We start from the raw sequence: 12,657 nt of genomic DNA on the forward strand, positions 1-12,657 counted from the left end.
TATATATACAAAAGTATGTGGACACCCCTTCAAATTAGTGGATTTGGCTATTTCAGCCACACCCGTTGCTGACAGATGTATTGTATATTAGTGTTTTATTTTTCATCTTTATTGATTTTTTTTTTTTTTACATATGTTTGAATTTTCTTTCCACTTTGACATTAGAGTATTTTGTGTAAATTGTTGACAAAAAATTTCAATTAAATACATTTTAATCCCACTTTGTAACAACACAATGTGGCAAAGTTCAAGGGGTGTGAACACTTTCTGAAGGCACTGTATTACTGCACTATTGGAGTTAGAAACACAAGTATTCCGCTACACCTGCGATAACATCTTCAAATCATAGCTTCAACCAAAAATACTGAATACTGTATAAACTCCTCATTTCCCCTAGTTGCTCTCTGATACTGTATTGTGACCCAGAAAACAAGATGATTATCTCTCCAAGATATATATTTTTTTAAACCCAGAAACAAGAGACAAGAGGAGCCAAACAGTAGATGACAGAAGCAGAGTTGGAGGTACTGTTCTCATCTGTGCTCCTTTGTTCTCAACATTATCCAGATGCTGCAATTAGACTACAAAGCCGGACCAATTACTGCAACCCAGGGGGACGTGCTGCTACGGACTGAATAACACACTGCCAGATCACAGAGGATCTAAGAAGCAATGTCCTTATGGAGCAATGTTCTCCTTCTTAAGAGACATGACCACGTGCTTTGATGATCTGTGAGGACACTGAGACTGAGCGACGCTGGCAGGAACAGCAATTTTCCTGAGTTTGTGACTTAACCAGGGAAAACTCCAGGCCATAGTTATACCTTATGTCTATGGCCCTGAGTTTTCACCTGGTCATTGTAAATTGGCCCAGCGTCGTCCGGGTTTGGCCGGGGTAGGCCGTCATTGTAAATAAGAATTTGTTCTTAACTGACTTGCCTAGATAAATAAAGGTTAAATAAAAAATGTAAATAAATAAAAATGGCTAAGACCTCATCGACGGCCTGGGATGAGTTGGAAGGTGGACCTACCTTCTCCTGGTACTGGCGCCGGGATGAGTCCAGGGACTGGATGAGGGCGGTGGCGTGGCCGATGAACATGGCGTAGCAGGTGGCGCCCACGATCATACTGAGCATGGTCAACCAGATATCAGACATGCTCTCTGGGGCTTGGCGCCCGTAACCGATACACAGCATGTGACTCATGGCTTTGAACAGGGCAAAGGAGTACAGCTCGCTCCACGAGTCGTTCTGTTGGGAGAGAGAGAGCAGGGTTTATATTACAGAAGAGTGCATTATAGAGAAAGAGTAAGATTGCATTAAAACCACATTTTCAATATCACTGTGCCAAAACAAGACTATGATCAACCTAAAACTCTCAAATTCTAAGGCTTCAAAGAGAAATGAAAAGATGGTGGAAAGACGGAGAGAAAGATGGAGAGAGAGAGAGAGAAACAGAGAGAGAGGCAATAAAAGAAAGTGTGTGAAAGAAAGCTGCAATCCCACTTCTGTAGTAGCTAAGACATTATGACTCCATTGTGCTAGCTAGCTGCTTGTTGAAGGCCTAATCACTCCAGCACAGTGCTGTTGGTTCAGGTGTAGAAGGCCACTTCAGACTGGGCTCTAATGAGGAGCCACTCTGCCTTTGATTTGTCTATACAGTGAGACTAGAGAAATTTTAAACACTCTCTCCTCAGCCCGCTAACATCAACACTGACTAAGAAACGCTGCCTGGCTACAGGTTTAATCCTTTAGAGTGATGTCATTGCTCATCTTCTACTCAGCCATTTGTAGGGCTGTTGGTTCGTAGTTAGACTGTCCTGGCTGTACAGAGCAGAGCCAAAGAGAGCCGTCCCCACTGTCATTGATTGACTCCTTCTGGATCGTATTGTTTCCGTTTTGAATTTCACTCGACCCCATTTGCATTCCATTCAAAATTCTTTCATTGGGAAATGGTTCAGGGGGAAATAAAGGGAAATGTGAGGGAGGCATCAGATTGTTTTGAAATGTGACAGAGGGACGTGGATGGAAGGGAATAACGGGACGGTGATAGATAGGTGCTGTGTGGAATTGCATGGGGATGATCTTGGGGGCACTCAGCACTGCCAACGGAGGTGTATGCGTGTGTGCTCATATGGCCCTTCCTCTCTCTGTGCTGGGGCAGCTTTAGCCCAGGACCTGGTCCCAACGCCTTGGGTGTGTGACAGAAGCAGAGCTCTTCTCTCTCTCTCTCTCTCTCTCTCTCAATTCAATTTAAGGGCTTTATTGGCATGGGAAACATATGTTAACATTGCCAAAGCAAGAGAACTAGACAATAAACAAAAGTGGAATAAACAATACAAATACAGTTAAAAAAAAAATGCATGAAATGAAATGTATGTATTCACTACTGTAAGTCGCTCTGGATAAGAGCGTCTGCTAAATTACTAAAATGTAAATGTAAATGATCAGTAAACATTACACTCACAAAAGTTCCAAAACAATAAAGACATTACAAATGTCATGTGCAAATAGTTAAAGTGCAAAAGGTAAAATAAATAAACATAAATATGGGTTGTATTTACAACGGTGTTTGTTCTTCACTGGTTGCCCTTTTCTTGTGGCAACAGGTCACAAATGTTGATGCTGTGATGGCACACCGTGGTATTTCACTCAATAGATATGGGAGTTTATAACAATTGGGTTTGTTTTCTAATTCTTTGTGGATCTGTGTAATCTGAGGGAAATATGTGTCTCTAATATGGTTATACATTTTGCAGGAGGTTAGGAAGTGCAGCTCAGTTTCCACCTCATTTTGTGGGCAGTGTGCACATAGCCTGTCTTCGCTTGAGAGCCAGATCTGCCTACAGCGGCCTTTCTCAATAGCAAGCCTATGCTCACTGAGCATAGCCTTAATTGTGGGTCAGTCACAGTGGTCAGGTATTCTGCCACTGGGCACTCTCTGTTTAGGGCCAAATAGCATTCTAGTTTGCTCTGTCTTTTTCTTAATTCTTTCCAATGTGTCAAATAATTATATTTTTGTTTTCTTGTGATTTGGTTGGGTCTAATTGTGTTTTATTCTCCAGGACCAGCTTGCTTAGGGGAGTCTTATCCAGATTAATATCTCTGTAGGTGATGGCTTTGTTATGGAAGGTTTGGGAATCACTTCCTTTTAGGTGGTTGTAGAATTTAACAGCTCTTTTCTGGATTTTGATAATCGGCCTAATCCTGCTCTACATGCATTATTTGGTGTTTTACGTTGTATACAGAGGATAGTTTTGCAGAATTGTACATGCAGTCTCAATTTGGTGTTTGTCCCATTTTGGGAATTATTGGTTGGTGAGTGGACCCCAGACCTCACAACCATAAAGGGCAATGGGTTCTATAAATTATTCAAGCATTTTTAGCCTGACCCTAATTGGTATGTCGAATTGTATGTTCCTTTTGATGGCATAGTAAGCCCTTCTTGCCTTGTCTCTAAGATCGTTCACAGCTTTGTGGAAGTTATCTGTGGCGCTGATGTTTAGGCCAAGATATGTATAGTTTTTGTGTGCTCCAGGGCAACGGTGTCTAGATGGTATTTGTATTTGTGGTCCTGGCAACTTTACCTTTTTTGGAACACCATGATTTTTGTCTTACTGTCAGGGCCCAGATCTGACAGAATCTGTGCAGAAGCTCTAGGTGCTGCTGTGGGCCCTCCTTGGTTGGGGACAGAAGCACCAGATCATCAGCAAACAGTAGACACTTGACTTCAGATTCTAGTAGGGTGAGGACGGGGTCTGCAGACTGTTCTAGTGCCCTCGCCAATTCATTGATATATATGTTGAAGTGGGTGAAGTTTAAGCTGCATCCCTGTCTCACCCCACGGCCCTGTGGAAAGAAATGTGTGTGTTTTTTTGCCAATTTTAACTGCACACTTGATGTTTGTGTATGTGGGTTTTATAATGTCAGATGTTTTTCCCCCAACACCACTTTCCATCAATTTGTACAGCAGACCCTCAAGCCAAATTGAGTCAAAAGCTTTTTTGAAATCAACAAAGCATGAGAAGACTTTACCTTTGTTTTGGTTTGCTTGTCAATTAGGGTGTGCAGGGTGAATAACTGGTCTGTTGTAAGGTAATTTGGTAAAAAGCCAATTTGACATTTGCTCAGTACATTGTTTTCATTGAGGAAATGTGCGAGTCTGCTGTTAATGATAATGCAGAGGATTTTCCCAAGGTTGCTCTCTCTCTCTCTAACTCTCTCTCTGGTCTATCAGCATGCTGCCTACAGAGTGTGCCTGCCAGCCAAACACCAGCAGCAGCCCCTCACAAAGCTCTGAGATGGAAATAAACACACACATTCATGCACACATATACACTATGTGCAAGGAAACACACACACCCATCTAATGGAAGATGAAGCCCCAAGATAATTTTTCCATCTCTCAGAGTATGATGTATACTCACAATCACCAGGCCTATTTGACATACGAGTTTAGGTAGCTACAATAACTGTGCCAGAGCCAGAGGAAACGGTAAAAACCCAGATGAAAAAGGGCCACTATTGGAGGCATGTTGTAGCGAGCTGCTCTGGCTCGGCCCGCTCGCTGTAGCTTATCTGAATTTACAGGATTTTATACTAAGGTCTCTACGCTGCCTCACACACACGCGCGCACACACACACACACACACACACACACACAGCGCGCGAGAGTGTGTGTGTGTGTCGTGTGTGTGTGTGTGTGTGTGTGTGTGTGTGCGTGTGCGTGTGGCACCACGCCAGTACTGCAGCCACAGAGCCAGGCAGCTGACAGTAATGCTGATCTATTAACAGAGAACGAGCATCCATCTCTTCAGGTATGGGAGTGGAGCCCCACTGGGATCAAATGAGAAAACATGGGGGAGTACACTGGGCCACCAAGTCCCCAATCCCCATAGCAATAAAATCAACAGACAGCCTGCATGGTGTTTAGACTAGAACAGGTGAGTCTTTCTCTATACTCTGTATAGACTCTGATTCTCATAAGGCACTGGCTCTGAGGAAGACTGTGGCATGTGGGTTCTGCTCGATGTATGAAATTATCTCTGATGATCTATTCCAAGATCCTGGCGGGAGGGAGGTGTGAGGTAGAAGGAGAAGTGGGGAAGGGGGGTCTTGGTGTGTGTGGGTGCCTGCGTGGTTGTGTGCAAGCAGGTGGATGTGTGTGTGTGTGTGTGAGTGTGTGTGAGTTCTTGTCTGATGCTGCAGGGGTTAAAGATAAAGAGACAGTGATATAACACACACATCTAAGACCTATACAGTATATGGTACATCAGATGAAAGCACCTGGCCCTGACTTACATAACAGAGGGGACATTTTTTATTTGATTTAATTTGATCAGCCTGCTGTAAACTTAAATCCTGGCTTATAGCAGAACAGTCTGTGTCAATGGTCAGATCAGGGAGGGTCAGGTAACGCATATTAACATGACTGACTGTTTGATAGAGAGACCTTCTGGTAATTCTCTCCCACAGGGCCTAAAGGTAGTCGGCAGAAAGCCTCTCACACCTGAGTCTACAACAAGAACTCAAAGGGTTAAGTTTAGGTCCAAGTGGTTAAAGTTAGGGCTATGGCTTGGGGAAGGCTTAAAACGGTGTGTGTGTGTGTGTGTGTGTGTGTGTGTGTGTTTTCTCTCTGTTCTCTGAGCAGCATGGAGGATGCAGAGCTTGCCGTGTAGGGGAGCGGGATGCAGTGAGTAGTCAGGCAGCCACTCAAAGTGAACAAGTCTCGAGTGGCATGGAGATGGATCATTTAACGCTGCGTCTTTCATTTGAAGCCATCCGCCTCTGGAGAGATGATGACCTTGATTGCTGGGAGATGCCTGCTCTTAGGCTGCGACTGATCACCGGGACAACTGTTCTCAGGGAAACTGGCGCGGGGTACACACAGAGAGAGAGCCCAGCTCTGAGCAACGTAACAGGACCGAGAGGTGTGTGTTCGTGTGTGCGGGTTTTTTATGTATTTTTTATTTAACCTTCATTTTGGCAGGGTGTCATGCTGAGACCAAGGTCCCTTTTACAGATTCCTGTACACACATCAATACACACGATACACATCAATATTCCTATTCACATCAATACACATTAATATAGACATTAATATTCACATCAATACACATGAATATAGACATTAATATTCACATCAATACACATTAATATAGACATTAATATTCATATCAATACACATTAATATAGACATTAATATTCACATCAAAACACATTAATATAGACATTAATATTCACATCAATACACATTAATATAGACATTAATATTCACATCAATACACATTAATATAGACATTAATATTCACATCAATACACATTAATATAGACATTAATATTCACATCAATACACATTAATATAGACATTAATATTCATATCAATACACATTAATATAGACATTAATATTCACATCAATACACATTAATATAGACATTAATATTCACATCAATACACAAAAATCTAAACACAATCATAGAAAACAAACACATTCTTCATTAAAAAGGTCCTCAATCAGCCTTTTGAATTGCCTTAGAGTCACCAATTCATCCAATTTTAGAGATCCTTGGAGATTATTCAACAAGGAAGGTGCAAAAAAACTAAAAGCAGATTTACGGAATCTCCAAGGTTAGCCATCCCTGAGACCGGGTCTGGTATCTTGTACGTCTGTAAGTAAACAATGAAGTCAGGTAGGCAGAAGTTTATGCAGCAGGGTTTATAAACATAAAGAGTGCAAAGCATGCGTGCGTGCGTGTGTGTGTGGCATACACATGGCACTGCGCCCTAGCTACTACCAAGCCAAAACAAGGAGGGAAGGGAGGGGGCCAAACACAATTACTGCACAGTAAGAGACACTGAGGCAAAATCTGTGCTAGATCTAATGTGTCCTGGGCCTAGTTCAGAGACAGGGAAGTAGAGCTGGCACGTAGCAAGGGAACAGTCCACCCAGGCAGGCAGGCAAAGCCATGGCCAGTCTCAGGGGAGACGTGTGAGATCAATAGCCATCCTCCACCATCCCCACTGCTCTCTACCTTGGGGTTCTAGTGTCCATCTGGAGACCTGGGACACACAGCTCTCTCAGTTCCCGCTGACCTATACAACCCCTCCCATCTGGGAACAAAGTCCTTCTGGGGTCTCTGGAGGCCATACTGAGTTATAAAGGCATGTTTCACTCCAATGCTCTGTCCAATCCATTGCAGTGACCAGATATGTTTAAGCATGTATGTGTGTGTGTGTGTGTGTGTGTGTGTGTGTGTGTGTGTGTGTGTGTGTGTGTGTGTGTGCGCGTGTGCGAGGCAGCGTAGAGACCTTAGTATAAAATCCTGTAAATTCAGATAAGCGTGTGTGTGTGTGTGTGTGTGTGTGTGTGTGTGTGTATGCCTGCATGCCTGAGTATTGGTGAGCCCCCATTGCCTCTCCTGTGCCCTCCTCTGGGGTTGAGGAAAATAAATCACCTGGAATGGAGGAGCTTTAGCAGAGAGGTGTTGTGACTAACTGGGCCTCCAGTGAAGCTGAGAGTGTAGCAGACAACCCCAGAGACACCAACCCAGGTCTTCAGGACCTTCACTTCTACTACATGCCATTACCACTAATAGCCATGCCATTACCACTAATAGCCATGCCATTACCACTATCCAAAAGCACTGGAAACATTCACATTGACGTCTTACAAGCATAATGGCAAACTGAAACCTGTTGCGTTTCCATTTTGATAGGTTATTGTTGTGTGCTTCCAACACCTTGCAAATATGTAAAAATAATTGCTGAGGGAACCCAAGTTAGGATGTTTAGATACGTCAATGTGAAAACAAATAGTTTTGATAGAAACTGAAATAACAAAGCTGTGTGTTGAATGTCAGAGCTAAATGCATCTGTGTTGAACCTCAGTAATGTTAGACCTCACCCTGTTCAAAACACATTTGTCTGTGAGCACTCAGCCAGCGAGTCATGGCCTTACTGTGGCTTGTGAATGCTGATGAATTGCTAACTTTGATATTTGGAGAGAGGGAGAGAGAGAGAGAGAGAGGGAGAGAGAGAGGGAGAGAGAGAGAGAGAGAGGGGGGGAATAAAGAGAGGGGATAAAGGCATAAAAGCAAGTGTGCTGTCAGCCTGCTACGTGTCCCCTGTTCACGTCTCCTGTCTTGTAGTGTCGTTAGGCTCATCTCTCTACGAGGTGTCTGCAGATGGGCACAAGCAATAAACCATCTGAGAGTCCACAGACAACAGAGCGTAGAAAAGGAACGAAGAGAGAGAGAATGGTGGCAGGCCTTTATCTTTCTTCTGACAGAGAGAGAGGTACACTGAATGAATGGGTCACGGGCCTGGGACTAGAGAGAGCATGTCGTGACACATACTGCAGTGACAGCGGACTCTGGGTGAGTTCTAAGCAGGAGATGGTTACAGAAGCACCAGTTGGTCTTTGAATGTTTTTTGCCTCTGTGAAGGCAATACATTTACTCAGCCAGAAGCAATATTGTGTGCGCCTCAGGATTCTTCAATTTCCCAGCACCAGTACACACTTTGGATGAGTTACTTCAGACTACTTTTGAGGTAGATTGGTAGATTTTCCTGACCTAGATTAAATCTACTCCTAGACTATAAAGCATCCTCAGTGGTGAATCTCCACTGAAAGTGTTTTTAGTCCAGGAATAGGCTTCATCTGTGTCTCAACCTGGCCTCAGGGCAATTCATGAGATTCCGTATGTAAATCTGTTCCCCTCCATTTAGTACGATACATTACATTACATTTAGTACCTTAAGTTACATTATGAATGGAGTAGTGGTCGTGCAATATCATACAAATTAGAGGACGTATAGATTCATACGTCTTACCCCGGTCGTACAATAGCATACGAATTGGATGATGTAACTTATCATACGTCTTGGAGGACATTTGGAGGCTCCTCAGTGAAGGAAGGGGACGACCATCCACCTCAATGAATTTCATAAAAATGTAATAGTGAAACATTAAAATGTTTTGATTTTTAGATAAAACTATACAAAATATATTCACATCACAAAATAAAACACACTGTTTTGCAATGAAGGTCTATGGTATCCTCAGCAGCACTCTGTAGGGTAGCACCATGGTGTAGCAGGAGGACAACTAGCTTCTGTCCTCCTCTGGGTACATTCACTTCAATACAAAACCTAGGAGGCTCATGGTTCTCACCCTCTTCCATAGACTTACACAGTAATTATGACAACTTCCGGAGGACGTCCTCCAACCTATCAGAACTCTTGCAGCATGAACTGACATGTTGTCCACCCAATCAAAGGTTCAGAACATTAATCCAGTACTGAAAGCATAAGCTACATCTTGCTAGCACTGCAGTTCATAAAATGTGATGAGTAGTTGACTCAAAGAGGGAGAAAGACAACAGTTTTGAACAAATTAATTTCTTCCAAAATTAAGGAGAAGTGAGAGAGAGAGAGAGAGAGAGAGAGAGAGAGCTAGCTATATTTCGTAGTATAGATTTTCTTCACTTCACTTTCACTTTCTTAGCTAGCATCGAATGCAGCTAGCTAGTTTAGCTTACTCAAACACCTGGATCAAACAGCTGACTATGGCAATCCAACACTGGAACTCTTCCACCAGTTTAACCGCTAAATTGCTTGCAGCTGAGTGTACAGTGTGCTGCATGATTGTAGCTGGTTTACTAACGCGTTACTTCTACTAGCTATGTTGACTATGACGTGACAATGATATAGACTGTGTGTAGTGGTTAGCAGTCATGATATGCAGGTTGGAAATGGTTTTTCGCCTGGTCACAGACAGCTGATGTGTTTAGGTAAATTATCTGAACACGTCTGGTCCACAAGTGAAGGGAAAAGGTGAGAGGAGGAGAGAACGTAGATAGATGTGAGAAGGAATTATTTAAATACAACGAGCTGTTTGTATGTGGCTGCTATGAAAGTGATCTGTGTTAGCACGTGATCAGGGTTGTATTCATCGTTGAAAAACGTTTCTTAATGGAAGCAAACCAAATGGGGATAAACATACCTGAATTTGTCCAATAGAAACTCTCGTTTGCAACTGTTGGACTAATGATTATGCCCTAGATGCAGGCAAGAGTGTGCAATTCAGTATTGAATGTGTCACTGTCTGTCATCTTGATTACAAAAAAATATCATGACCTGTGCACCCACGTTGCAAACTTTCATTCATAGGCTAGGTTGTAGCAACCTCTTGATGGGTACTGGGAAAATTTGAGTATCATGTAGTAGCCTAAACCTATCGATGTTACACTGAGCTGGGCTAGTGGAATATGAATGACAGTCATCCAATATGCTGTAATTGTAAGGAGTGCGTACTGGCGGCAGAGAGTCAGACGCTGGAGAACAAAAACTGTTTCCAAACGCCGCTGTTTAACCTGTCTGGCCTAGGGGGCAGTATTTTCACGGTCGGATGAAAAACGTACCCAATTTAAACAGGTTACTACTCTGGCCCAGAAACTAGAATATGCATATTATTAGTAGATTTGGATAGACAACACTCTGAAGTTTCTAAAACTGTTTGAATGGCGTCTGTGAGTATAACAGAACTCATATGGCAGGCAAAAACCTGAGAAAAACTCAAGCAGGAAGTGGAAAGTCTGTGAATTGTAGTTCTTCTTTTGATTCTCTATCAAAGCTACAGTGTCTGTGGGGTGACGTTGCACTTCCTAAGGCTTCCATTGGCTGTCTAAAGCCTTCAGAAAGTGGTTTGAGCATTGTCCTGTCACTGGGCAGATAATAGGAGCTCGGTTACTGAGTGGTCTGCCTGGCAACAAAGGGATTGGATATGCTCGGTCCCGCGAGCGCACCCCTCCTTCTTTTTCTTCTTGAATGAATATGCTATTGTCCGGTTGGAATATTATCACAATTTTACGTTAAAAATACCATAAAGATTGATTTTAAACAGCGTTTGACATGCTTCTAAGTACGGTAATGGAACATTTAGACTTTTCGTCTCTCATTCCGCGCTCGCGCGTTATGCCTTTGGATAAGTGATCTGTACGCATGAACAAAACTGAGGTATTTGGACATAAATATGGAGTATTTGGAACAAAAACAACATTTATTGTGGAAGTAGCAGTCCTGGGAGTGCATTCTGACGAAGATCAGCAAAGGTAATACAATATTTCTAATACTAATTCTGAGTTTAGGTTTCCCCAAATTTGGCGGGTGTCTGAATAGCTCGCCGTGATGGCTGACCTATGTACTCAGAATATTGAAAAATGTGCTTTCTCCGTAAAGCTATTTTAAAATCTGACACAGCGGTTGCATAAAGGAGTAGTCTATCTATAATTCTTAAAATAATTGTTATGTATTTTGTCAACATTTATGATGAGTATTTTTGTAAATTGATGTGCACATTCACCGGGCGTTTTGGTGGGAATACATTTTCTGAATATCACGCGCCAATGTAAAATTCTGTTTTTGGATATAAATATGAACTTTATCGAACAAAACATACATGTATTGTGTAACATAATGTCCTAGGAGTGTCATCTGATGAAGATCGTCAAAGGTTAGTGCTTAATTTCGCTGTGTTTTGGGTTTTATTGACACATGTCCTTGCTTGGAAAATGGCTGTGTGATTATTTTTGTCTATGTACTCTCCTAACATAATCTAATGTTTTGCTTCGCTGTAAAGCCTTTTTGAAATCAGACAATGGGGTTAGATTAACGAGAAGTGTATCTTTAGAATGGTGTAAAATAGTCGTATGTTTGAGAAAGTTGAATTATGACATTTTGTTGTTTTTGAATTTTCCGCCCTGATATTTCACTGGCTGTGTCCCGCAGGTGGGGCTAGCTTCCCACCTAGCCCATAGAAGTTAATAACAAAAAAACCACCGGAAAACAGAACAATCAAATAATGGGTACATAACCCGACGCACACCAGGACAGACGTGCACTTACAATAAACAATCACCGACAAGGACATGAGGGGGAACAGAGGGTTAAATACACAACATGTAATTGAATGGGATTGGAACCAGGTGTGATGGAAGACGAGACAAAACCAAAAGAAAACAAAAAGAGGATCAGCGATGGCTAGAAGGTTGGTGACTTCGACCGCTGAACGCCGCCCGAACAAGGAGAGGGACCAACTTCGGCGGAAGTCGTGACAGTACTTCCCCCCTGACGACCGGCCTCGGGGACGACCCGGAGGGAAAGGCACAGGGCGATCCGGACAAAGACGGTGGGACTCCTGCAGCATAGATGGGTCCAACATGTCCTCGACCGGAACCCAGCACCTCTCCTCCGGGCCGTACCCCTCCCACTCCACGAGATACTGAAGGCCCGATGCCTCGAATCCAGTATGGAGCGAACGGAATACGCCGGGGCCCCCCCGATGTCCAGAAGGGGCGGAGGAACCTCCCACACCTCAGACACCTGGAGCGGGCGAGCCACCACCGGCCTGAGGAGAGACACATGGAATGAGGGGTTAATACGGTAATCGGGTGGAAGCTGTAACCTATAACAAACCTCGTTCACTCTCCTCGGGACTTTAAATGGCCCCACAAACCGCGGACCCAGCTTCCGGCAGGGCAGGCAGAGGGGCAGGTTTCGGGTTGAGAGCCAGACCCGGTCTCCCGGTGCGAACACCAGGGTCTCACTGCAGTGGCGTGCTGCAATCCTCTTTTGGCGCATCACGGCCTGCTGAAGGTG

The 12,657-nt window shown here is 43.4% G+C and overlaps 1 protein-coding gene across 1 annotated transcript in view; it reads right to left on the reverse strand.

The window, feature by feature from the left end:
* The window catches only part of LOC106573610 (potassium/sodium hyperpolarization-activated cyclic nucleotide-gated channel 2), a 139,517-nt gene that overhangs the window by 36,844 nt on the left and 90,016 nt on the right, over positions 1 to 12,657 (reverse strand). Inside the window, exon 4 of the mRNA XM_014148809.3 lies at positions 1,032 to 1,250. Within this exon, the coding sequence (XP_014004284.1) occupies positions 1,032 to 1,250 (219 nt within the window). The remainder of the gene's footprint in view (positions 1 to 1,031; positions 1,251 to 12,657) is intronic.

The sequence above is a fragment of the Salmo salar genome, chromosome 16, assembly GCF_965601325.2.
Source record: "Salmo salar chromosome 16, fSalSal1, whole genome shotgun sequence".
NCBI classification, from domain to species: Eukaryota; Metazoa; Chordata; class Actinopteri; order Salmoniformes; family Salmonidae; genus Salmo; species Salmo salar.